Source organism: Cervus canadensis, chromosome 11, assembly GCF_019320065.1.
Source record: "Cervus canadensis isolate Bull #8, Minnesota chromosome 11, ASM1932006v1, whole genome shotgun sequence".
Taxonomy (NCBI): domain Eukaryota; kingdom Metazoa; phylum Chordata; class Mammalia; order Artiodactyla; family Cervidae; genus Cervus; species Cervus canadensis.
In genome coordinates, this window is record NC_057396.1 from 35,126,786 (window position 1) to 35,154,198 (window position 27,413).

The 27,413-nt window shown below is 47.6% G+C and overlaps 1 protein-coding gene and 1 pseudogene across 1 annotated transcript in view; both read right to left on the bottom strand.

Annotated features, from left to right (window-relative positions):
- Positions 1-518: 518 nt before the first annotated feature.
- SPON1 (spondin 1) overlaps positions 519-27,413 on the bottom strand; it is a 301,240-nt gene continuing 274,345 nt past the window's right edge. Inside the window, exons 7-16 of the mRNA XM_043481615.1 lie at positions 21,034-21,098; positions 12,661-12,862; positions 11,574-11,714; positions 10,835-10,910; positions 9,643-9,825; positions 7,281-7,451; positions 7,037-7,204; positions 6,070-6,234; positions 3,703-3,966; positions 519-2,234 (exon numbers count right to left, since the gene is read on the bottom strand). Coding sequence (XP_043337550.1) covers positions 2,071-2,234; positions 3,703-3,966; positions 6,070-6,234; positions 7,037-7,204; positions 7,281-7,451; positions 9,643-9,825; positions 10,835-10,910; positions 11,574-11,714; positions 12,661-12,862; positions 21,034-21,098 — 1,599 coding nt within the window. The 3' untranslated portion in view covers positions 519-2,070. The remainder of the gene's footprint in view (positions 2,235-3,702; positions 3,967-6,069; positions 6,235-7,036; positions 7,205-7,280; positions 7,452-9,642; positions 9,826-10,834; positions 10,911-11,573; positions 11,715-12,660; positions 12,863-21,033; positions 21,099-27,413) is intronic.
- LOC122449700 lies at positions 21,117-26,537 on the bottom strand (annotated as a pseudogene).

Here is a 27,413-nt window from a genome sequence, read left to right on the forward strand (position 1 = left end):
TGTAACAAGAAACATGTTACCCATTCTTATTCATTAACCAGTTGCCTGGTTTTAAGTCTCCAAAATTTGGATTAAAATTTACCCAAATAGGGACCAAACAAGAACATGAGATACTAGGGTGGCTTGTCCTTAGGTTACTTAGGAATTGCCACTATATGGAACTTTGATTTTCATGGATTGGGAGGAAAGATACTTTTAGATAGCTAAGAGTAATGTTGGAAAAGCAAGCAGATTCTATATCAGGGCTTTTTCTTTTGTGCAAATAGAAATTAAACCTCTTTATTTCTTTATATTTTGTACTGCTTTGTACAAGGGAGAAGAAAGCAATTCACTTGAGGGATTAAAAAAAAAATGTTGGGAACAATTCAGAGCCCCAGAAAGCTCAGGAATGAGAATAGTGGTCCCTCTAGAATGAGGGTGCAAAAGGCATATCTCTTACTGAATATGACTGAAATGGACTACAATTGTAAAAAAAGACCCAACCTTCTGAACACTGAATTAGTTTAAAACACAAAAGAACAGACCCAATGAGTTTTTTATTGAATAGTCTCTCTTGTAGTTAAAACAGTACAGATTCAAGGCTGTAGCATATATATATAATGTTGTGTTTGGAATATCCTGATGTATTTAATGCAAATTCTTAAAGTAGTGTATTCAAAGCATTGTATGCATCTCATCCATGGTACATATTTGGATTAAGCACGATAAAGAAGGCCTGCAACAGGAGCAGAACAGTAATTTTAACAGTAAATGAATGAGTAGAAACTGCTGATGGACTTAAGCTGGTAAAATGTCCTTTAACACTAATCCTTGGTAGTCAGTCTCCCTGAATTTGGTGTGCTTGTGTTTGGAAGGGGACGGAAAACCATAACCCTCCCTATGGTTGTGTCAGAGGACCAGACCCTTGGTGTGGAGGGCTGATTTACGTAAGTTTGACTTCCCACCAGATTTTTCTGCTAACTTGATTCTGTGACATTCCTTTCTCCCTGGATTTGTCTTGGTCTCTGAAACTCTCTCTCTACATACAAAATTTTATGACTATAAAAACCCTTTTAAGTTCTGAGATAGTATTTTTGTTGAAGGAATGGCTTGGTGGGCTGCAGACAAACTCGGCAGAATGTTTGCATAACTGAAAAAAAGGTTTTCTTGTTAGAAACTGGTTTGCTGATTTAAAAGTCTGTGTTGGAAGGTTTGAAAAACTCAAGCCTGGGACTGCTCTAGAGGCCAGTTTTGCTGCTGTGGTTCTAGTAAGGATCTAGGATCACAAGGTTCCTAAGGCTGGCTTCCTAAGAGAATTATATCCAAAATAACCCAAAAGAAGGGAATAATAATTTCTAGACTCAGTATGTTGTACCTCAGGTGTAAGAACTGGTTATATTTTTTAAAAAAGCAGCCATAATTTCTTTCCTTTGGAGTATCAGGAACCAGTATTAGGGGTTGAGATACTGGATTCAGAATTTCTCAGTGAAAGAAGGAAAGCCACCCAACATCAGTTCTTCTCTTCATGTTTGCCAGCTGTTTTCCCCAAGAACTGTCAATGACTGAGGAAACTCCACAAGGGACCCTAAAGTTCCACTAAATGAGAAGATATAAGCAAACAGTAGTTTGCTGCAAGAGCAAGCAGGCTACAGGCAAGAATGAGGGGGATCTGCTCTCATTCCCACCCGGTCAGGAAAGTCTCCCCGCTGCTGCGCCCTGGCACCGACGCGCAGGGTCAGCTGTGGGCACAGCTGCCTCTCCATGTTGGGGAGGCCGGGGTCTCTGTCCTGCCGCCCAGGTGGATGCTCGAGAGGGACACGTTCTGTTCTGCACAGGTGACTGACACTACTCACTTGTGCTGGAGGAGGGCCGGCTAAGGACGAGGGAGGCCCCCCCACCCCCGTCTGTGCCCACCAAGAAGTGTACAGAAGGGTGGCCCAGGCATCCACAGGACTACTGGGCGGACCACCCTGCAGAAATGAAAACTAGTGTACACGATTTAAACTGCCTTAAACAAACAAGCAAACAAACGATCCAGCCATTGGTGCCTCTGGGGGTCTAGAGTGCAGCCCTGGGACACATGTACCCTGGTTAACATGGATGGACATTGCACGCTCTGATCTCCTTCTTGTCTTTGCAGCTGGTAAACTGGGAGCTTTTGAACCTCTTCTTCACAGTCATGTAGCGTTCCTGGATCCCTCCTCCGCACAGTTTGGTGCATTCTGACCAGGCTGTCCAAGGGCGCATCCTGCAGCCTGAAAGCACGAGAAGGCCTGGTTAGGCCAGCAGACACAGCGGGAAGAACAAGGAGACTGAACTCTAGTAAACAACTGTCAAACCTAGGTAGTTGTCTGGACTTCTCTGATCTTGTATGTAATTTGTTGAGTTCTTATCACATATGTTAGCTTATAGGTGATTGACTGTTAAAATGGTCCATTAGTACTTTGCAGCTCTTCCCCATCAAGGAGCAGAGTCTCCTCCTCCACCCTTAGAATCTGGGTTTGTCTATATGACTTGCTTTTGGCCGATGGAACACGAGCAAGCATGGCTTGAAAAAAAGTCCTTGGGAACCTTTTCCACCACAGTGTAAGCAAGCGAGGCTATGCTGGCGAGACGACGTGGACAGATGCCCCAGAAACACAGGTGAGGCCACTCTAGACCTTCCAGCCCTACCTGAGCCACCACCGATGGCAGCCACTCAAATAAGCCTAAGCTAAACCCCGCAGGAATCATCCAGCTAAGTCAATCCAAGTAACTGCCCTACAGAATCCTGTAAATTTCATTTGTTTTGGATGGCTCATTAATGCAGCAGCCAGCCAAGGAGCAAGTAACCACTTCCTCTAATGCTTTGCTCTCCCAATTGCTTAGCTTCCCCAGTATCAAGTAAACTCAGGTATAATTGATTATTTTTCTCATGTAAATAGACTTTCCTTTCTCAAAGAAAACATCCCTGACCCCAAGATTAGGTTAGATCGTAATTTAGAAAAAAAAAAAAAAAACAAAACTTCCATAGCACTGTCTATATTAGGTTGGTGTGAAAATGATTGCGGATTTTGCATTGTTGAAGTTTGTCATTCGATACTGGAATGCATTCTAAATAGATGTGGTTATGTCATACGTCATTTTAATGCACATTTCTCAGCTTTTTTGTTTTGCTAGTGACACTACTTGCTGTTGATTTTATATTTATATTAGACTATGGAAATGATATTAGACAAAAAGCTGTTCCCAGCTATTGTTTCATTGTTTTGCTGATACTGCGCTCTTGGCTGGGACCAGCTTATTCACAGTGAAGCCCTAAGTGGGATTTTTTTTTTTTTTTTTTTTTTTAGTTTTGGAACTCCTTAGGTTATACTGAAGGAGGAGCACACATAAGCTCTCTCCTCGTTTACAGAGAAAATTTAAACCAGTCTTTGTGCTTCCGTTTTTGCCACCTCCAGACCACTCAACACAGGCCTGTTAAAAGTCAATCAGTTACTTAAAACCTTCGCCTGCAGGATCGAGTCCTCAGCAGCCCGTAGACCTTTCCTGGTTTGGTCCCTGTCCTCTGTCTGCGGCCTGGTTTCCTGCCTCCCCCTATACTGTGTGTGCTTCTAGAGCCCACTTACCACTTGAATGTATCTTGTTCTTGGGTATCTCTGTTCCTTTGCAATAACAACGCCTGATCCCTTGAAGCACCCTTCTTTTACATCTCCCTGAACGCCAGCCCACACTTGGCAGTACCTGGAAACTGGTCCCCGTCCGACTCCTCCCTCAGCTGTTCACTCCTCCGACTCTCTCGGGCCTCCCTCCAGCGCAGGTTCTGGATGGATGGATTTCGGAGGCATTTCCGGATGCGGCACTTTTTCCGCTGTACAGTCTCTGGGCAGGGTGTGCCTCCAAACTGGGGCTCCATTTGGATCATGCGGGTTCGAATCATGTGACCTTTCCCACATGACTTGTTACATTCTGACCATTGGGACCACTCTGTGAGCTCACAGTCAATGGCTGGCAAGACACAGATGGGCATGAGTGTATCTCACTCTGAAACAAGATCTGGATACTTACTCTTCTTTGAACATCTTGACACAAGCCTCTGGGAAATGCAAAGCAGATACTGTTACCCCATTTTTACAGAGGAAGAAACTGAGGCTCTAGGAGACAGACTGACTATCCAGCCCACATGGTTGGTAAGCAATGGATGCAGAATTGGTGCCCCAATTGAAACCCACATACTGTGCCCTCTTTATGATTTGAAAAGGCTTTTGAGGGGACTTTGAAGATTAGTTCGGAGTCTTTTGCTCTCTCTAAGCTTCTAGAGTGTTGTCAAATTAGCCTCAGGTGGCCCAGACAAGCTTTCCACAGCCAAGGACCCTGATTCCCTGTGGGAAGGCACAGCTCACTGGTGCCATTTACCCCCATGGGCTAATAATACTAAGGACACTGTGACTTTTGTAGTAAGAGCCAGGCAGAGTCTCTTGTTCTCACATCATCCTGGGTCTTATATATGGTGATCGTCAAAACACACAGGAGTCAGAAACAGGAAATTCAGTAGGGAAGAAGGAAGGAGCAAGTGGTGTCATGGCTTATCATGATAAAAGATCCAGCCAATTTTCATTAAGCCAGCATCTCACACACGTGGAGGAAAGCTAACACCTCTGAGTGATTCTCAGGATGTCTTCTAGGGAGGCAGATGATCCCAAACTGCACTGCCTCTGCAAAGTGGGGGCCAGGCTGGCTGCATCTAGGAAGAACTCATTTTGTTCATGGTCTGCCCTTCTCTCCCTGTGGGAGCTCCGGCAGCTTTCCCATCTACAACATGGGGATAACGATATTTTTCTTGTTGGACTGTGAGGATTGAGTGAAGTAATACTCTCAGCCCAGTTCCTGGCCTACAGTGAGTGTTCCATAAATGTTCTCTCTTCTCCTTCCATTCACTGGGCCCTGTGGATATAGAGTTTTGTTTAAGTTGGTAACAGCATCTCAGAAGATTCCAGAACCCCAGCTCCAATGAACTGTGTAGAACTCGGGGTCGATCTTAGTAAAAGCCCGAGGCTTTAATTGGATGGTTAGGTCATCTCCACACATGACTTTAGTTAAAACCGCCCAGAAACTGTAATATGTAACATTAGTGGAGGCTCACCGGAGAGGGCAATGGCACCCCACTCCAGTACTCTTGCCTGGAAGATCCCATGGACGGAGGAGCCTGGTAGGCTGCAGTCCATGGGTCACGAAGAGTCAGACACGACTGAGCAACTTCACTTTCACTTTTCACTTCCATGCATTGGAGAAGGAAATGGCAACCCACTCCAGTGTTCTTGCCTGGAGAATCCCAGGGACGGGGGAGCCTGGTGGGCTGCCGTCTATGGGGTCACACAGAGTCGGACACGACTGAAGCGACTTAGCAGCAGCAGCAGCAGTGGAGGCTCACACTTCCTTGGTGGGCTCAGCACTTTGTACTAGTTATATGGTTTAAGTCTCAGAGCAGATGAGGGAGAGGGTTGCTAAATAATGTGCTGAGATTTATATAGCCAGTAAGGGACAGGCAGCCTGAGTAATTGCAGGGAGAGGAAGCACAGAGGCTGCAAGTGCATTTCAAAGGAAGCCAGAAAAACAGATCCTAGCAAACGAGTCTGACTTTCCATCACCTGAAGAGAAGTTCTCTGGGAAGACTAACCAGAAAAATGGGCTCTCTCCTTAGATAATAAATTGAGTTGGTCATAGAGACTTGAGAACAGATGAGGGTGGGTATGGGACTTTTGAGGGAGGGCTCTACTTGCTGGCCTGTTTTCATATCAGGGAACCACTGGTTTAATGTCCATCTTCTGGTCATGGGTCAATAAAATGGTCACGGGTGGGGAGGAATAGAATTTAAAAACTTGGAAAACCCATGGGTCAGACTGGCCTCTAAATTGGGGGAGGGGGGTGAGTGGGGAACTACAAAATTAAGTTTTATTGAACCTGTGCCATTTTCCATCTAAGTCTCCTGTTTAGGCTTAGCAGTTTGGGTGTCTCGTAGACAGTAGTGAGATTCCCCAGCCAGCAGTCATACTGCAGGACCTAGGCTGGCTAAGAGGAGGAGAGGCAGCTCCCAGGAGCGCCAGGACTTACGGCATTCAGGCAGCATGCACTTCTCCACCTGCTCCAGCTCCTCGTTACAGTCCCCGAGTTCGGCCAGAGACTTGAGCATCCGCTGGCGGGTCCGCATGCCCTTCCCACAGGTCACGCTGCAGTCGCTCCACTCGGACCACAGGGACAGCAAGCATGGGATGGTGTCTAGACCAAGAGCCGGGTTTGCCGCTGAGAACAGGCTCCCTTTGCCCCCCACTCGGGCCCCTTGAGTAAAGTGAAATTGACCAGTGGGTTTAGATAGATAACCCAAGTGACGTTTATGGAGCCAGGAGTGGCTCAGCAAACCACCAACTGTTCTTGTCATTCTCCTGCATCTCCCCTGGCCCAGCTGGTGCTCATAATGTGGCTCGGTTATACAAATACACACTTCCCCACTTGAAACGCCCTGAGGGTCTGAAATAGGGTCTTACTAGAGACAAACATCCCACATGCCCAAAGAACCATGCGGTAAAATATGGGCTCAATGATGTTTTTGGACACTTGGGTGCTGAAATCCCTAGAATGTACTTGAGTGTGTGTGTACATCTCTGTAGTGATGTGTAGGCCTACGACATTTGTGTGTAGAGCAGATGTATTGCTTTATGGGGCCACAGGCAAGTCTAACAGAACAAGAATGAAGGGGTCTCTGATGACCTCAGGGATGTACAACCTGTCTACATGTATAACCCCTGGAAAAGATACTCTGGGGTCCTATAAAAACATAGTTACAGGTGAATGCTATCTAGAGGCCACCAGCTTGCCTCCTCAGCATTGCTCCTTCAAAGGAGGTCACTCTCTGTGGGTCTGGGTGATGTCCACACACCTATAGCTTTCATCTTACAGGGGAAGTGCCCTGCCAGGATGGGGGCCTGTATTTCCCCCTGCACCTGCGCAGCCTTGACGGCGGTACACAATGCTGGGAGCCTCCATCTTCTCCCCCATCGCCCCCACGCCCACGCCCACTCACGGCACTCAGGCATCATGCACTTCTCTGCCTGAGATGTCTCAGCCTTGCACATGGAGCCGTCCGCGGGGCTCATCTTGACCATGCGATGCCGCTTCTTCATGCCCATCCCGCAGGTGGCGCTGCACTCGTCCCACTCGCCCCACTCGGTCGTCAGGCAGCTGCTGGGAGCTGGGAGCCCGGCGGGGTGGTGTCAGCGGCCTCAGCCCCTGAGACCTCGCCCCGCCCCGCCCGGCGCCCCACTCACAGCACTCTTCGTTGACCGTGCATTTCTCCGTCTCCTCGGTGGGCAGCGTGCACACGGAGCCGTCCTCCGGAAACTGCTTCACGTACCTCTCCCGGGACCGCATGCCGGTGCCGCAGGAGATGCTGCAGGGCGACCAGGTGATCCACTCGGACATGGTGCACGTGGAGCCGTCTGCAACACGGAGCGGACGCTGCAGCCCCGGGGGCACACTGCTGGGACTCGCGCGACCGACCCAGCAAGCTCCCCCAAGGGCAGAAATCTACATGGTCAGCCGGCATTCAGGGGGATTTGGGCAACTGAGGATGGAAGCCAACGTAAAGGGCACACATTTTAAAACCAGGAATTGTTCTTTAAAGGAAATGACTTTCTCCAGGTGCATGGAGCACTGGGGATTACTCCTTTAGTTGACAATACATTTGAAAGATGTTTGGATGGATAAGAGGGTGATATATGCTTGTTCTGAAAAAGGATGAGGGATATGAAGTCATCCACCCATCCATTTACTCGTGTCAATTGAAATTTACTGACTGCTTAGTGGTATGTGGTGACTGAGGTTAAAAAGATGTGTATAGTATGGATTTTCATCTTCTCCAGAAAGAGATGGGCACATAAACTGGCAATAATTCTAGGTATTGAAAATATGACAGCAGATGTAAGCCCAGGGAATTGGAAGGGGAGAAGCTCCTTCAAGTTCTGGGGTAGATTTCACACAGGAGGGCACCTCTGAGGGCCCTTTGGTTGGGTGGAGAATATCGGTATTTAAGGTGAAGGGACTAGCTCTTGCAACAACCTGTCCAGAGTGTGTTGCGTGTGGCACTGAGAGATGAAGCTAGAAAGAAGGATGGAAATCTCAGCGTGAGGCCAGCTTGCACACACCCACAGTCACAGGTACACAGGAGTGAAGGCTGCATGTTGTTACTGAACCTTGGACAGTGCTGCTGGGAGACAGCTGGAACCCACGTTAGACCCAGGGGAATTCTGACCCAACAAGGATGAACCTAAGGACCTTATGCTGAATGAAATAAACCAGTCAAAGACAAATACTGTATGATTCCACTTATATGACATACCTAGAATATTCAGTTCTTTAAAAGCAGAATGATGGTTGCCAGGGGGCTGGAGAGTTGGTGTTTAATAGGTCTAGAGTTTGTTTTGTGAGATAGAGTTCTGGAGATGGAGGGCGGTGATGGTTGCATGATTGTGTGTGTGTATATGTAACACCACCCACCGGTACAATTAAAAATAGTTGGTAAATTTGCTGCTGTATACCACCAAACAACAACAGGCGTAGCCCAGCCATTTTCAGAACTATCATTACCACCTCGGAGCCACCAGGATTCCTCCCCTCTGGAGGTGATGGTTTTAAGACCTCAGCTCCCGCTGTAAGCCTCAGACCATCTGCCCATCGCCGCCATCCTCAACCCCAAGAACGAGAAAGTGCCTCCAGCATTGCTAGGGCTGTCACAACTTGCACCCTGCCTGTGCATGCAGGGTTCACTCCCCTCTGAAATGCCTCGTCCCGGGCACAGCCAGCCATAAGCCACTGTGCAGTGCATCCAGGAGAGGTTGTTTAAGACCATGCCCCAGGAAGAGCCAGAAAGTGAATGACCTGCCAGGGGGCAGTAAGGTCTCTTCAGTTATCCTCAGCTTGGAAGTGGTTTTCTTCCTTCCATAAACCAGCCCAGCCTACCCATCCCTTCTTACTGCCTCACTGCGCCTCCGAGACAGTTAAGATCAGAGCACAGAGTCCAGATCTGTTCAGGCAGAGAGAGGATTGTACCTTGGAAAGTGATTGCACAGCAATCAGCACACGTCGTAGCTTCAGCCAGCATGACGTGGGTGGTACAGGCGTGTAGTTCAAGCCTGACTTTTTAAAGCCTGACCTTTGACCGGTTACAAGGGAAGAACTGCTGCGATCAGTCCAAAGGCCCTGACGCAAGGAAGTGAGGGCTCTGACCTGGGCTGAGGCAGGCCATGCATGGATAACACAGAATTAGGGCAAGGATCTAGGTTCAGTCTTGGCCAACATGTTCACCTGCTTCTTAAAAAGAAATTGGAGGCAAGGTCCAGAAACAGGCAGCTTACTATCTGTAATCTGTCTTGTGTCTGTTTTCTTGCATGGTTGGGGGTGGTCAGTCAATCTTAAGAATTCTTTTCATGTCCTAAGACATCTGTGTTCATGGCCCTCAAGACACTGTTGGAGACGAGGGTCGCCCTAGGCCTTCAGTCCCCACTGACAATCTAATCGGGGTCCCGGTGTCCACCGGGGGCACCACCTGATCAGGTAGGAGACGCCGGCATGGCCGGGGGGACCCTCCCTCCCTGAACTGCTGTCAGCCGCGCTGGTGGGGCACCTCCTCACCTTCGTCACTGCAGCCCGGGCCCATGCAAGGCTGGAAGTCCTGGGTGTCGGGGCAGGGGACGCTGAGGTCCAGCTGCGCCTTCAGCATGCGCTGCCGCATCCTCTTGCCTTTGTCGCAGGTGGAGGAGCTGCAGGCGGACCACGGGGACCAGTTGGAGTAGATGCAGGTTTCGGGGGTGTCATCTGGGAAAAGTATGTGAGGTGTTTTCCCTGAGAGCCTGTCGGAGCTGTGACTGGCCCTCCCCCTGGACAGGTTCACGTGGGGACAAGAAAATCCCTGCTGGCCGACCAGCCTCGGGGAGGTGGGGTACTCCTGGGATGCAAGCAGCCGTTCACTTCCTTTCAAACATGATACTATGGCATCCCACTAATACAAGTCGAAGTAACCTCATAGTCAGGAAAGATTCTCCTACTGTCCCTTCTCCTCAACACCTAAACACCAGCCCTCACTTTGGCAGACAGCATTTCCACACAGGTGCAGGCATGTCATGGGCAATTTGGGGATGCATAGGTTTTTTCTGTGTTGTTGCTCACCTTCCCAGGATCCCACACACAGTGTCATGATGAGAATAAGGATGGCCAGTGTTCACTGAGCACTCGCTGTGTGCCAGCTTCATTCTAAGAACTTCATTCGTCCCATCAGTTCCTTACCACAGCGCCTTAGGAGGCAGGCTCTGTTATCATCCCCGTCTTACAGTTGAGGAAACATGGAGAGGTGGGCTTCTCACCCAGGAAGGAGTGCCCAGCTCGTTCAGCTCCAGATGCTGTGAGATACCCTGAGCTGAAGCCAGGGCTCGGCCACTGCCTCCTGATTCTAGTCTGGGCTGACTTTCCTGCTGCAGAAGTGATTGGACCCACTCCTGCCTCACAGGCTAGTGTGAGAATCATAGCAGAGAGTCATCTGAGGCCCATGAAGCTGATGCGGATGCCATTTACATGACACTTTAAAGGCCTGATACTGTTGAATTCATATTCTAGGGTCAAGCCTTCGCCATTTCCCTGATACTTTCTGCCTAGCCTTGGCCTTACTTTGATTATCTCCCAAGCAAAATTCTTTCTTAAAAAAGGGATCACCAAGTCGAAGGGTTTTTCTGTGGCTTTAAAAATATGTTAGCAAATTGCTTTCCCCAAAGATAGTTTACATTTTATTCCCAATTTATGTTGCCACCTGCAATAAAGGAAGGCAGCTTACCTTCATCTTTCTCTTCTGGAGCCAGGTCTGCTACAATATCGTCGACATTGTCGGGTACAATATTGCACTGTTCCCCCTGCAAAAGGAATTTTAGTTGGAGGGCTCTCATTAAAGAGTGGACTGTATGGGAGAAAGCTGAGGGAGGATATAAAATTGAATGCCCACCCTGTATACAAATCCCAGGCCATGGCAGACTTGTGGGCCAACTTTTACAATCTGACTGAAAAAAGAAATGGCAGTAAAGCCACAACTTCCCACTTTCTGACCCATGGCTGTGAGCTGTGCTCAGTCGCTCGGTCGTGTCTGGCTCTGCACCCTTTGGACTATAGCCCGCCAGGCTCCTCTGTCCACAGGGATTCTCCAGGCAAAAAACACTGGAATGGGTTGCCATGCCCTCCTCCAGGGGAATCTTCTCAACCCAAGGATCGAACCCACGCCTCCCGCGTTGCAGGCGGATTCTTCACCGACTGAGCCACCAGGGAAGCCCATGGCAGACATTAGTAATTGATCATGGCACTTACCATGAAGACTAGTTACCTGGAGTAAATCATTTGGTCACATCATTCCTCCATGTTCATTTTGCTTATTTATATCATAGGAATAATTTGCGTCTAGAAACTCTGAGAGGCCCAGGAATTCCACGTCCTAAATATCCCAGGGACCCCATGATTCTAGAGCAGAAAGGGGTCTAGTCTCCTGATGGGAGGGGTCTGTGCCAGGGTGAGCTGTAACCCAGTACCTTCCGGGCTATTCTCTCGATGACCACTCTGGCTACTTGAGTGATGGATCCACCCTCTGGATCATAAAAAGGACTCTGAGGATGGTCCAGACTGGTCAGGGGTCGGATTTTCTCCTGGGGAATTGTGGGCTTGTTGGGTGACTGCAATGGAAAAAATACACAGAGTGGGAAATTAACAATTTGATATATGATCAGAACAAAAACCTTGATAGGAACAAGTACAACTGTTATTTATAGAATTTGGTTCATGCCATGTGTTATGCATGGACATTTGTAGACCTATACTTTCAAATTCTCCTGTGTACACAGTAGGATTAATCCCAGATGAAGATGCCAAGTTTCAGAGAGCCATTTCCAGCTAGAATATAGCTGAACCAGGCTGGTCTGAATTCGGAGTTCTTCCTCCTAGACCAGGCATTGGTGAATGTTTGTCTGTGGAGGGTCAGGTGGTAAATATTTCTGGCTTCGTGGGCCACGCCGTGTCTGTTGCAATGAGTCAACTCAGTTGTTGTGAGAAAGCAGCCCCAGACAACATGGGATCAAAATGTGGAGGCCGGATTCCAAAGCTCCAGGTTTAGCTCCACACCACAGTTTACCAACATCTGTTCTATATTGTTCTACCCCTAGTTTTCTGATGGCTCCAGATTTTGATGCAGTTGGTGTGCTGGCCGTCTCTGAAAAATATTGACATTCATGGGAGAATCCAAACTCCTTAGCCTGGCCGTCTGGAAGCCTTGGGAATCTGGTCCAGCTTAATGAACATCATCTTCCTTCTGTTCCCCCTTCTCTCTCTCTCTCAGCCTCTGTGCCTGTTGCCTGCCATTCCTTCACTTATCTCTGAACTCTCTTTAGCAGACCCCCTCCCTGTGTCCTGACCATCTGGACAGGCACTTCCCAGAGCCCGCATCACACAGCTTGTGAGTACATGATGATGGGACCCTGCTGGGCTCCCCTGCTGGACCGTGAGTTCGTCTGGCTCAGAGAATGACCCAGCCTCACCTCCGAGACCAGGGCCCCCAGAACAGGGCCGGGCAGGGAGCAGGCGCTCAGGAAGGTATGTCACTCACCACTCCAGGCACGCACACACCTCATAGGTCACCCCGCTGTCGGTGCCCGCATCCCAGGGAATCAGGTCCTGCACCAGCTTCTGGACCCAGCCGCACTCTTTGGTGCACAGATCCTCTGCAGACAGGCCCACGTTCCAGTCGGGGCTGGGGCCCATCATGGTCAGGAAGGACATCAAGTGGCGCGTCCTGTCCACTGAAAATTCAGCTGAGGGTGCTGCTCTCCTGGAAACAAATGTGGAGACCATTACCTTTGGGGCCCTGGGAGTGAACGCTCTGAGGGACGTCTGGGCAGACAATGGCTAAAGGATGAGAGGGAGAGAGAGAAGGGGGATTCTTGGTTTCCATCTTTGGCCATTGCTGGTTTCTCTCTGAGCCCATCCACTGGCCACACATGGAGGGAACCATATGCTACTGCCCTATCCAGTTTTAATGTGTCTTCAGCACTTAACTACTATTTTATTTGTTTAGCTGTTTATTGACTGTCATTCTTTTTGGAGTGTAAGCTCTGGGATAGCAGGGATCCTGTCTGCCTTCCTCATGGCTTTATTTTCAGTGCCTGGCACAGTGTAGATGCTCAACCGATGTTTCTGAATAAATGAATGAACAAATACTATAAGCTGCATGTGCACCCAGCTGCACTGGATGTGTGGTGAACGTGGCAGGTGAAAACTGCATAATGATGCCCCAAGCCTTTCCTTAGACATTCTCAGTGATGCCTCAGAGCAGACCTGGGGTAAGGATTATTGACTCCAACTTATGGATGGGAAAGCCGAGGCTCAGAGGGTTTTGTTATGTGACCTGGCCAAAGTCGTAAAGTGGCAGAACAGAGACCACAACCCAAGTCAATCTCAGTTCGAGGTCTGCGTTCTTTTCATCATCTGTTTCTAAGTTCCCTCTACTTTCACTCTCTAGAGCTACGTTGTGCCATCAAGGGGGCATCTCCCCAGCCTGTTACCTCATTGCCCTCCAGAGGCTGCTTAGAGCAGGGCGCTGCCCTGGCACCAGAGCTCACCCATCACCTCACAGCTGGTCCCCAGGCCGTTTCCTCCAGTGGGTGAGCAAGGACCCAGCTATAGAGCCAAAAACCTTTGGCTGACAACCCCCAAGCCATGAGAGGCATTTCTTCAACCACCATCCCCTTCATGTTCCCAAGAAGGTGTCCTAGGAGCGACCAGAGCTGGATGAGCCCAAGAAGCGTGGTGGGAGAGCTGCGCTCACTCGGCGCACACTTGGTGGCACAGCTACGCTGCTTTATTTTCCCCTCATGACACTCCTGTGGGGTTGGGATTTATTATCTCATTTTGTAGAAAAGAAGGCAAACAGAAGTTAATGAGCTCAGAGACGCAGCTGGTGAGGCCACGGTGTGAAGGCAGCTCTGCCTGACTCTCCCTTGCCTCCCAGGCTGCTGATCGTGGGGAATCCTTGGCTGGGGACCAGCTCGTCTATTCAGTCCGGCTGGCAGCTGTTTGGGGCGTCCCTCTGCTGCTCTGTTTGGGACCAGCTGCTTCTGGCTGCTCTCACCTGTCCCCTGAAAGCGGACTCCAGGCCTGGCTGGGCTCGGTGGAACTGGGTCCCTTTGGGCAAGCTGGATGGGATCAGACCATGAGCAGAGCAGGCGGGAAACCTGGGTGCACACCCCACACCACCTCTTAGAGCTGTGTATCCTTGAAATGACCAAACCTTTCTGTGCCTCAGTGTCCCAGTCTACAGAATGGGGATTCCCCCTAACATCTACCCCAAAGGGTTATTGTGAGTGTTTAATGAAAACTCACAGCTGGTCCTTAGCCCAGTGCCTGGCACCTGACAAAATGTTACTGAGTGAAGCAGCATTGAAGGGTCAGATGGAGACCAGGAAATAGAGGCCAGGGGAGGGAGGCCTTCCTGAATGCACTTCACATTTTAGCCTGATGCCAGTCTAGGTTGAGGGGAGGCACCGGAGTGGAGGAAGAGCCTGGCCTGAGCCTGGCTTTGGCATCGGGTCCCACGTGCCCTTGCCTGTGCTGGAAAAGCTCCTCTTCGGTGGAGCTTTGAGGAGGTGGACCTCCTCCCCAGAGCGTGGTCTGGGACCAGCAGCGTCGGCGTTGGAACTTGTTGGAAATGCAAATAACTGGGCCTCACCCCAGATTTACTTAGAGAATCTGGGGAGGGGGGAGGGTAGGACCCAGCATTTTGTTTTAATAATCCTCTCAGTGATTCTAATGTGCCTCAAATTTGAGACTCAGCGGTCTACTCATCTTCCAAGCTCAGGTTCTGAGTAACCTCTTCCAGGAGCTGTTCTGATGCCTGCACTGAGCCGGGTCTCGGCTGCACCCTTTGGTTGCAATATCTTCCTCACTGTTTGCTCGCCCCCACTAGCCTAGGAGCCCCTTGAGGGCAAGAATCCCAGTACCAGTTGTCCAGTGGGCCAGCTGAACAAGTGGATGTGTGATGATGAGCTCCACTACTTACTAGATTAACTCACTCACTCTTCTAGCCTCGGTTTCCTCCTGTGACATTACCCACCTGCCGTGATGCTGTGAGGCTCAAAGGAGATGCAATGTTAGGGAGCCTTTAGACTGCTGAAGCCGCACTTACACAGTCGGCTGTTTAGTTAGGCACAGATTGGGGACCTCATTTCCTTTCCCCATGCGTGCATTCTCTGGCATGTAGGTCATTGCTTTGAGCAGCTTCTTTAAAGACTTGGTTTCTACAAGAATTGCAGTCTGGGGAGCTGTGGTATTGTTCATTTAGGGATTAACAGGACACGGTCTGGGGTCTGGCTGGCAGAGAGCATGGGCATGTGGGCAAAGTGGGACTGCTTGGATCTCGACCCCTCGGGAGTCCAGCAGTGCCTCGGAGGGAGGCTCCTCTTCCATTTTCATAGCGACCAACCACTACACCTGTTACCTTCCCATCTCCCTGAGCATGTGGTTGTGGATCAGGTGAGTCTTTCATATCCTGTACCCCATGGGTGACACTATCTCATGACAGCCCCCAGAGGACCAAAACAGCTCTGCCCAGAAATCCAGAGCTGGAGAAACCAAACCAACACAAACCAAACCTCACCCGACACACCACCCTGACACTCTGCCCAACTAAAGGATGTAACCATCTGAGAACCTTCTGCTTTGTACAAGGTGTATACAAATCATTTCCTGCTAGTGCCGTTTGGCCAGATCTGTAACCTGAGTGAGGTATCCTCCAGACCTTGGTAAGTTTCAAGGGATAGGAAGTTCTGGGGCAACCAATCCCTGCACGAAACACCCAGTAATATGGTAATTGAGTAATATGGTAAATTTGAATGTCTAAAAGTCTGGGAATGGTTTTCTAATATCTTCAGTTACATTCTGCTTACCTGACATGCTCTGGAGGAAATGTTTCCTGTCCTCACCTTGAATTGCTTAGGTGTACCTTCCCAGAGCATGTTGAACGCACTCTTTCCTCGGAGTTTCTTCTTTAATTTCTCTCTGTTCTGTTAGGTTCCAAAAGAGTAGGGGCCATTTCTGTCCTGTTTACCGCTGTGTCCCAGGGCCTGCTCTAGAACCTGGCATGCAGTAGGTTCTCCTCAAGTGTTTTTTTAAATAAATGAGTTAATCTAGGAAATGAATATAGAGCTTTTGTACTTGCTTTGGCCTTCAGATCTAATTTGAAAATTACCTCAAAGTATTTATTACTTTTATAATTAAAAGTGCTGTTTAAAGTAATGAAATAATAAAAATATATGTGAGTTTTCTTTAGGAAATGCTAGATATGATTGGAATTCTTTAATTCATAATAAAAATTCTTATTCATCTTTTCTTATATTTCATGTCTTCCCATACATAGTGTTTTGTTAATTTGGTCTTATTTTTCTATCTGGGATTTAAATTTTTTATCACTTTTCTGGCAAAGAGAGTTGTCCTGGCCATACTATGTATTAGAATATATTATAAAGCATGATAATTAAAATGGTGTAATATTCAGGAGAATAAAGACTTCCCTGGTGGTCCAGTGGTTAAGAATCTGCCTGCCAGTGTAAGGGGCACAAGTTCTATCTCTGGTCCGGGAAGATTCCTCATGCCTGTGTGCCACAACTACAGAGCCCGTGGACCCGAGAGCCTGTTCTCCGTAACAGGAGAAGCCACCGCAGTGAGAAGCCTGCTCACTGCGAACAGAGAAAGGCTGCGTGCAGCAACAGAGACACAGCGCAGCCAAAAATAAATAAATGAAATCTAAATATAAAATAGAAAAACAGAAATATAAATCAGTGACCCAGTGTGAAGATTCCAGAAACTTTAGATAAGGACTCATACACAACTGAGGGAGAGGAAAGATCGTGCAGCAAATGGGGTTGGGATAACTTAATTGCAGTTTAAAAATATGTAGGATTTACATCTAATATCACACACATCAAATTCCCCCAAACAGCAAAAACTCAGGGTTAAGTAGAAAACAACCAGATCATAGGAAAGAAGTGTTCTGATCTGTTAGAGAAACAATTTTTTTTTCAGCTTTGAAACTATAAAAGAAATCACAAAAGTAACTAATTGAATAATATACCAATTAAAAACATCTACATAATGGAAACAACAGTATTGGAATAGAACTGAAGAATGATGTGCTGGCAAAAAATGTCTCCCTCTAGTGTGACTGACAAATATTAATATCTATAGTACGTACACACTTCCCAGGTGGTGCAATGGTAAAGAACCTGCCTGCCAGTGCAGGAGATGTGGGTTTGATCCCTGGGTCGGGAAGGTCCCCTGGAGAGGGGAATGGCAACCCACTCCAGTATTCTTGCCTGGAGAATTCCATGGACAGAGGAGCCTGGCGGGCTACAGTCCATGGGGTCGCAAAGAGTCAGACATGACTGAGCCACTAAACATGAGCATAGTATGTACAGAGCTAGTCTAAATCTGTAAAAACAAAGCCTGATGATTCTAATAAGTAAATTAAAGTTATAAACAGATAATTCATACCAGAAAAATGAAAACAAAATGAAGGCATGGAGATATGTTTTGTCTTTTTACATTCAGAGAGGCAGCATGGTGTGGGGAGGGACAGAGGGGACTGGAAGAAACTGCCGGATATGGCAGCAGCTTTGACTTCAGCTCACTTTGCAGTTACTAATCTGCAAAATGGGAACACCCTCAGACCCACCCCAGGGCTGTTAGTGAGGAAACTGCTCATCATCATGACTGGCATTCTACTATGACTTGGTAAATGCAGATTTCCTTCTCATTCAGCTTTTCTAAACAAAACTTTCAAAAACACGACAAAAGAAAAGAGCCAATTAAGGATTGTTATGGTCTTTCTAGAGACTTACTATACTAATCTAAGTTATGGATCTGTATCATTTAGACTCTCGACGAAGAACTGATGCTTTCGACCTGTGGTGCTGGAGAAGACTCCTGAGAGTCCCTTGGATTCAAGGAGATCAAACCAGTCAATCCTAAAGGAAATCAACCTTGAATATTCATTGGAAGGACTGTTGCTGAAACTGAAGCTTTGATACTTGGCCACCTGATGCAAAGAGCTGACTTATTGGAAAAGACCATGATGCTGAGAAAGATTGAAGGCAGGAGGAGAACGGAGCGGCAGAGGATGAGATAGATAGCATCACCAACTCAATGGACACGAATTTGAACAAACTCCAGGAGACAGTGAAGGACAGAGGATCCTGGAGTGCTGCAGTCCATGGGGTCGCAAAGAGTTGGACCAGACTTAGTGACTGAACAAAAACAATCAGTGAGACTCAAGTCGCATTTTTTGTCCCTTCTGTTCATTTCAAATGATCTCCAGTACAGAGCTTTCAAAGTTGCAGAAACTCAATCTTGACACTAGATGGCGCCGGAGTCATTCACTAAGTTGAAGTTCTGTGTGGGTGGAGAAATGTTTCAGTGAGGTTTCTACCTTTGAAAACTGTTTATAACCTGGAGGCATCTAGGGCTCCAGGTCCATCTGGCCCATTTAGATCTACTGTTGGCTTCTCAGATTCAAAGCCAGTCTTTTTTTTAACAATCCTGAGGAAATCAATGGACTTGGGCAGGTTCTCCAGGAGACTGGAGGGCTCTGAAACTTCCAGGTCTGAGAAGAAGATGCGTCTGGCCCCCTGGGAACCACGACTGAAATGAGTAAGGGGGCACAGACCCTCCAGAGGCATGATTTTTGGAAAGTGTGATGACCATGTCTCTATTTAACCTCTCATTTTTCTCACAAACAGATCTGTCTAAACACATGTTAATTAAACAGAATGGCTGGGAACAATTAAGGGGATGATTTACAGGATGCATTATAAGAAAGGGAATAAAACTTATCTTTAAAAGATTCAGTAATTCCTAACAGATTAACCTGGAGGAACTGGGTGGTGAAAATTCAGCATTAATTGGTAGGAAAGCTGGGCATTTTCTACTCCGCCACTGGAGGAACTCGTGAACGATATGCATTTTGCTCAGAATTTGTCTTTCCTGTTTCTACCTGTGCTCTGGGCTGTTGGAGCTGCAGCTTGATTTATTGAGCTAAACAAGTCAGCAGCTAATTTGTTCATTCATGGCTATCCTTTGAGAAGTGGTCCTGGGGATAAAGATGAAGATCATTGAAAAACAAGTCAGTTTCACCGGGCAGGACCTCACAAAGTAGGTCACCCCAGCTTTCCACTGGCCCGAGGGAGGCTGGAATCCCATTAACCTCAATCGAGCAGGCTCACAAGGAGGGGCAGGGCTGTTTCTGCAAAGCAAAACTTGGCTGCGTGTAGGCTTCCTAATTTGACTTCCTAATGAGATTTGGAAGAGGAAAGGGGAGCCTGGGGTATGGGAAAACCGAAGGAAAATTCCTTTCCCTTCACAAGCTGGTAGCACCAAGGGCAGAGGCTTTGGGAGTTCAGGAAATCAGTGTTTGCCTTGGATCAATCCTGTTTCACTAGGGTCTCAGGAAGACTGAGGGGTGGGTGAAGGGTGAGAAGGTGCCCCCAAATATTTTTTTCAAGTTTTCAGTAAGTCTCCTCCATCTTAAAAAAAAAAAGCTCCATTGATTCTTTCATCCTCTTGGACCTCCTGCCTCCTGCCCAGTCTCTCTTCTTTCACAGCAAACTTCACAGAAGAGTTGCCTGCACTCACTGATTCCATAACCCCACCTTCTGTTCACATTTCACCCAGTTCCAGGCTGTGTCCCCTCTCCCCATTACTCAGCAGAACAGATTCCCAGTAAGGTCACTGATGATGTTGATAAATCCAATGGGCATTGTGCAGCTCCAACCTTCCTTGATCTCTCAGCTACCCTGGACACAGCTGGTCACTCTCTCTCTCTCTTTTTTTTCTTGGCCACATTGCAAGGCTTGCAGGATCTTAGTTCCCCAACCAGAGGATGAACCTTCACTCTTGGCAGTGAAAACACAGAGTTCTAACCGCTGGACCACCGAGGAATTCCCCGCTCTCTCTTTGAATGCTTTCTTTCCTTGGTTTCCCTGATACCAAGCTTCCTTCCCTAATCTCCTTGCTAATCTGTTTTTGCTTCCTTTGCAGGCAAGTCCTCCTCAGCATTAAATGTTAGAGCTCCCTTGGGACTCTGTTCCAAGCCCTTGACTCTCATCCTCCTGCTCTCCCTTTTATCCATGTCCTTGGTGTTGATTGTTTCCCACGCCTTCAGTTCAGTTCAGTTCAGTCGCTCAGTCGCGTCCGACTCTTTGTGACCCCATGAATCGCAGCACGCCAGGCCTCCCTGTCCATCACCAACTCCCGGAGTTTACTCAAACTCATGCCCATTGAGTCGGTGATGCCATCCAGCCATCTCATCCTCTCTCGTCCCCTTCTCCTCCTGCCCCCAATCCCTCCCAGCATCAGGGTCTTTTCCAATGAGTCAACACTTTGCATGAGGTGGCCAAAGTATTGGAGTTTCAGCTTCAGCATCGGTCCTTCCAATGAACACCCAGAACTGATCTCCTTCAGGATGGACTGGTTGGATCTCCTTGCAGTCCAAGGGACTCTCAAGAGTCTTCCCCAACACCACAGTTCAAAAGGATCAATTTTTTGGCACTCAGCTTTCTTCACAGTCCAACTCTCACATCCATACATGACCACTGGAAAAACCATAGCCTTGATCAGACGGACCTTTGTTGGCAAAGTAATGTCTCTGGTGACCCTCAATTTTATATCTTAGTGCAGAATTCTCCCCCTGATGTCTTATAGTTAACTGTGTTCTTAACACCTTCAATGTTGGGGTACTCTGTGGTGGTAAAGCCATGGGGGACACAGATACCAAGCCCGCATTCCCTGAGGAGTGGAAATACTTGCTACTCTACCCATGGGCAGCGGGCAGCGCACCTCACCTAAGAGGCTGTACTGACTTGTACAACCTGACTGGCACGCGGTGGCCAGTAGGCGGGCAGCTCCAAGTACAAGGCCGGGACCGGGGCTGCACAGGGCCCTGTTGCTACTTACACGTTGAGAGGCTGCCAGGCTGGCCACTGAGCTTTGGCTTTGATGACGGTGAGGACCTCGTCACTCTGTAAAACAGGACCACAGGTATTTAGTGAGGAGAGCTGGGCTTAGGGAAGAGGACGGCTTTGACATGGTGACATTGTCCACCCCACACCCTCACCTGCTGCGGAGCCTCTACGTACCCAGGTGTGGAGACAGCCTGTCCCAAGTGGGGGCGCCCTGGAGTCTTGGCAGTCCTGAGCCGGGGGGCTGTGTCCAGGCTACCTGGACACCAACGGGCCCCCTGAGCCACACCTAAGGTTTCCATCTCAGACCCTTCCCCTTGGGAGCCAGGCTCTGCCCTGCCCTCCACACTGTGTCCAGACTGGACGGCAGCTCATGCCCTCCGCGTCCAGGCGCTGACTAGGGTCCGCTCCAGCCACACCTCACCCCAAGGTGTGGCACCCCCACAGCCTCATGAGACTACACACACTGGATCTGACTCCCTTGGACAAGGAGGGCAAAGAGAAGCTGGGCCCCACGCTCCTGGGCCACTCATGTCATCCTGCTCTATTTTGCTTTGGGCAGTGTGTAGGGCACCCTTGAAGCTTGAGAACCTAAAAGAATTTTTTGAGGAAGAATCTAGTAACTAACGTTGGGAAGGAAAGCCTTAATCACCAACATGGGGGAGAAAAATCAGAATGTTGTTCATCTTGCTTAGCTTCACTTCGAGGCTGGTTTGGGTTTTTATTTTCAATAACACATTGGGGCTGAGGGCTTCTGTATGCTTTTCAAAGTGTAAGCATCCATAGGTGCGCAAGTTCAGCTCTGGTGGGAGTTTCCCCAGAGCAGATTCAGCTGATCCCAGAGCCTGCCTTCCCCCGGCCTGGGCCCAGCGGTGCTCAGACAGCACCACCCATGCTCCACAGAAAAGCCCAGAATGTCACCGGCAAGGGCAGGAAGAGCGTTGATGCCCACTGAACAGTCTCTGAGTTTCAGGAGGGTGGAGACTGGCTGTGCTTGCCCATGGCTCTGCCTCAGTCCTTGGAGTTGTTCCTGGCAGTAGGTACCTAGCACATATTTGGAATGAATTGGTGAACTTCTCCTTAGTTGGTGGGTACCATGCCCAGAAAATCCCACAGCCCCGAGGGAACTGTATACAATCAGGAGGTCAGAGGTGCCTCCAGGCTCAGGCCCAAAGATTATAAAGAGCCTCTGGTTTGGAGCACCTAGTCCACAGCCAGGGAAGGGGTTGGGGGTGGGTGGGAGATGCTTTAGAGGGGACAGTAACTCAGCTTGGCTTGGGCACCTACTGACCATCCTGGGTGGATGAGGCCCCCTGGGTAACCCCTCTCCTCAGAAGCACGAAGCCTGCTCTGAGCTCAAGCTTCCCCCCTTTTGATCAAAAGAAACACTCTGTGGATACATAAACATCCCCACACTCACAGGTCTGCAGGGAGAGCATTTCCAAGTCCCAAAAGAGCATTTGACACTTCTCCTGTTTTATTTGTTGACACTGTATCCCTCAGTTACTCCTAATACACATATGCTGAGTGACTGAGGGAAACTGCCCGATGTGAAGTCACATGTGAGAGGTGACCTGTCTCCTGAAGGCCTGAGCTGGACCCCATGATCGGGGTTTCCTGTGTTCAGCTAGTACGTGACCCACACTGACTTCTTCAGCTGCCCCCAGAATATGGCTGTTTCTCCAGCAGCCCCACTGAGCACATCCCCCGGCTGCCTGCATCTCTCCACCTCTTACCCCCTCACAGCTGCCAGGCTCCAAGATCCACTGTGTTCACAGTCTTAGCATCTCTTAAGTCCTTCCACGGTCTCCTCACTGGTTGCCCCAGCAATCTTCTTACTTTTCCCCAGACCACCCTCCACATCGGTGCAAAACTGAACACATTCACTGCCTGCCTAAGCCCTGCAACAGCGCCCCATAACTTCCATGCTGACTTCTTTTTTCCTTTAAAAGTAGGAATTCCTTTATTCCTCATCAAAACAGTCTAACAGCAAATATAGATTGTATGCTTTTATTTTTACATTTAAGTTATCCTTTTTTGGATATATCTTTCATCAGGACTCTGCTGCATTTAAACCTTGTCCTTCTAGCAAGAGGGTAAAATTGTACATCAATCTTATTCAGAGAACTTGGCTGCTTGTAGCAGACCAAAAGAGCGTGGAACTTAGGCAGGAGAGTAGAGAACTTTTCTACAAACACATTTAAACTTCTTCCCAGTACAAAAACATCTGTTGTTGCTTTTAGAGATAATTTTACAAATCAGAAGCTCTTACAGGACAGTCCAGATGAAGTGTCAGCAAGTATTTTAAGTAAATTCCAATGACCTGAAATTCAAGTCCAAACTAGATATTTAGTGTTTTCTTTACTGCAAATATGAAGTCTTTAACTTGAGGTATAGAGTCGTCTTCTAGAATCTGCATAAGGCCCAGGGACATCAGTGGCGGTGACACAAACTGTAGGAACATCCAGGAAATTGAACACAGGACCCTCCCTCACCCTGGCACAGATTTCAGCTCTTACTGCCAACTGTGACCAGCCTCCTTCCACAATAGCAAGGTGACTGGTCTTCATGACACTGGTTTCTATTGTTTAATGTCCATTGGTCTGATGGTTTGCAAATTTATCAGCTCATATTCAAGTCCCTCTTTAGATAGCACTGTTGAGCTTCTAAGCAGTGGCCGACAGGTCTTGAATGAGAAACTATGGTTGCATGTGTACCTTGCCTTTCTATTTTGGCTTTTCCTATAGGGATCATATAATCTTTTGACTGAGCTCCTGGGGAAGTTCAAAAGGAACTTAATACATCAATTCACCTCCAGCACCACCACTGGACTTACCTTGAATGGCAGATTTAATAAATCCTTTTGCATCCTCTAAATTCCAGGGACTGACCACCTTTAAGCCTGGGAAGTGCTCATATCAGGCAGCAGAGCACTGTGAGTATTGGGCAGCTACGCCTGCTGGGGCTCCACTGGGCTCCCTGAAGACTAAGGGCACCGGCTGAAGGCCTCCTGACGTGCAATAGGTCTTGGTAGCTGAGTTTATAACCTGGCAAATGACTTGCATAGAGAAACTGAAGGGCATAAATTCACAAATGGGCCTTAACCCAGCCAGAACTGCACCTACAGCAATTCCAGCAAAATCCGACTCTGATACGGGAGTATCTATGATCCTTCCACAGGCTCAACTAACCCCATCGTATAGGGCAACTTCTTCCCCAAGTAAAAATACCTTCCCAGCTCTTTCCGTCTCCTCTTCCATACCTTGATTTATAGCCTCATGAACTGTCACCTGCAGTGTGGCCGGTGTGGTCTGGGGGAACTGCTCCTCAGCAGACCAGACCTGCTCAAGGAGTCTCCACACCAACCCAGCAACCATGGCCACCCTGACCACGTCCTCTACCTGCTGCCGAATCCACGGTGATTTCTTAATTCCCAAGTTTTGCCTACATGGCCTGCATCATCTAGCTTTTTTCTTTGATTTTTAATTTCAGAATAATACATGCTTTTTGTGGGAAAATTTAGAATCACAGAAGCACAGTGTAAATGCTGAGCATTCCACTCTAGCAACTATCCTGCCTTCTGCCACCTCCCTCTCCAGAATGTTACAGTGTGGTACATATCATCCCAGATCTTTTACTATACTTAGGTACAACGTGCTTGTGTGTGTGTGCATGAACATTAGATACAACCTTTCCCACAAAAACTGCATCATATTGAAATCTCATTCTGCACTATGATTTTTACATTTTCCCCTTACTATCATATCATGAAAAACTTTCCTTGTCGGTACCTATGGCATCAGAGCTTTCCTTTTGTTGATTTTGAGAGCGTTTGAGATCCCCAAATTAGGGTAAGCCAGGTCAAGACTAAGAAAAAAGAAATCCAAGCATGAGATCCAAGTCATGAGATACTGTCTGGTGATAGTCCTTTTGCCCCTGAAGAAATACTTTATTAAAAAAAGCAGGGACTTTCCTGGTGGTGCAGCGGATAAGAATCTGCCTGCCAGTGCAGGGGACTTGGGTTTGATCCCTGATCTGGGAAGATCCCACATGCTGTGGAGCCTTACAACTGCTAGAGCCTGTGTGTTCTAGGGCCCACAAGCTACCGCAACTGAAGCCCTCGCGCCTACAGTCTGTGCTCTGCAACAAGAAGCCACCGCAATGGGAAGCCTGCGCACTGCAACGATGAGTAGCGCTCGCTCCCCATAACTAGAGAAAGCCCACATGCAGTAAGGAAGACCCAGCTCAACCAAATAAATAAAAATTAAAAAAAAAAAATCAATGTGGGTGGAGTTAAGGGGCCACTAGGTTAGCTGGCTGGCCCTGCAGACATACCCTGTATTACAATGAAACCTTGGTCGTCAAGTTGCAACTAATGACGTATTGATTTTGCCTTTGTAGTATATAACTCAGAAATTGTTGAGGCTCTCCATGAGCGTTTATTTATGGTACTGGCATTCCATCTGTATCTTTTAGAGCCATGGAGGCTCCAAGGATGGTTGTCCATCTGTGTAGGCCTTAGAACAGCTTCTTCCTGTCAATTGTTTCATCTCATGGTTACATACCATCTGCATGACTGTTTGTGTTATCCAATGAAATAAGAGCTCAGGAACCGTCTGGAAAAATGTATTTGAGAAACTAAACATTTTTCTTTCTTTTTTTAAAAAAATATTTATTTCATTTATTTATTTTGCTGCACCTGGTCTTAGTTGTGGCATATGAGATCTATTTCCCTGGCCAGGGATTGAACCTGGGCTGCCTGCATCGGGAGTGCAGAGTCTTAGCCACTGTGTCACCAGGGAAGTCCTTAAATATTTTTCTTAAAGTAGAACCAAAGCTCTTCAGGATTGGAGAGAGTCTGGCTTGTTCACGGCCAAATCCAAGTGCTGTGGATATTTAGTAAACTGGTGAAAAAGCAAAGCCACACCATTTTTTTTTTTAATGTATGTGTAGAATTCTATAGCATGGATGTTCTCTTATTTAACTGGCATTATTGGTGGATATTTGTTTCTATACATGATGCTCTATTGAACACTTGTGAATGTACTTCTTTGTTTTTAAGTTCCTATGTCATAGGAACTTAAACAAGAATGATCAAACAATGAAGCCAATTGACAATTTTGGTGGCACCTACCAAACTGTCCTCCAAATGTCTGTATCAACTGATAGTTCTTCAAGTATGTGTGTGTGCCAATGTTTTTACAACTTTGGGCACGCTGGATACTATCAATCTTTTTCATCTTTACTAGTCCAGCAGGCAGGAAAGTAGCATGGTTGCGGACATAAGCCCGAGTTATTATACCTGAATTCAAACCCTGACTGCACCATGACTAGCTCTGAGTCCTTTAGTGAGACTCTGACTTCCTTTAGCTTTCTCATCTCTGAAATGTTGGGTTAAAAAGTGTATCTGCTGCACGGAACAAAATGACATAATTCAAGTAATGTGCTAACCCTGTGCCTGTATTAGCATCAATACTAGTTACTATTCTTTTTTTTTTTTTTTTTTTCCAGTGGGTTTTGTCATACATTGATATGAATCAGCCATAGATTTACATGTATTCCCAATCCCGATCCCCCCTCCCACCAAAAATATTCATTTGTATTTTATTTATTTATTTGACTGCACTGGGTCTTAGTTGCAACATGTAGGATCCCCTGATCAGGGATCAAACCTGGGTCCCCTGCTCTGGTAGTGAGAAGTCTTAGCCACTGGACCACAAGATAAATCCCTATTCTTATTCACATTTTGGCCACGCTGGTATTAGTACCAGCGATTTGTACCACCTGAGTACAGAGAATGGAGTGCCCATTGACAGCTGCAAAGCTGTGGAGCCTCAGGAGAGTGTCCCCTTACTCAAAGGTTCATGTCGCTGGGTGAGCCTTGGATGGGGGCATTGGGCCCCAGGTATTTTACATTCTGAAGATGGAAGGACCTAAATTCAGAGCAAGCAACCCAAACTTCAGACTTAAATGAAGAACTCCTTTAACAAGTCTCTAAGGCCCAGAAAGGATCTTTCAAGAATCCTTACAGCCCTTATCCATCTCCCACAGGACCATTTTCAAACAAAGTATTTCAGGGCACTCACAGTTCACACCTCATCTGCATGATGTTAGCACTTTCCCAGAACTATGCCAATTAAAATAAAAGTCCTCCAAGAAAGGACAGGGTACTCATGTCCACCTTCACAGGGATGCTTTCTTTCATTTTGCTTTTGTAAACATATTGTGATGGTCTTACAGCTGTGCTCACACTTCCATCTGCATGAACCAAATGGGAATCACACAGCCTAAATCAGGCCAGGGGCTGAGGTCAGGTTTGGAGAAAGGGGGTTTGTGTGGTGTGGAAACAGGTCTGGGACAAGTCAGAGGCAGAAA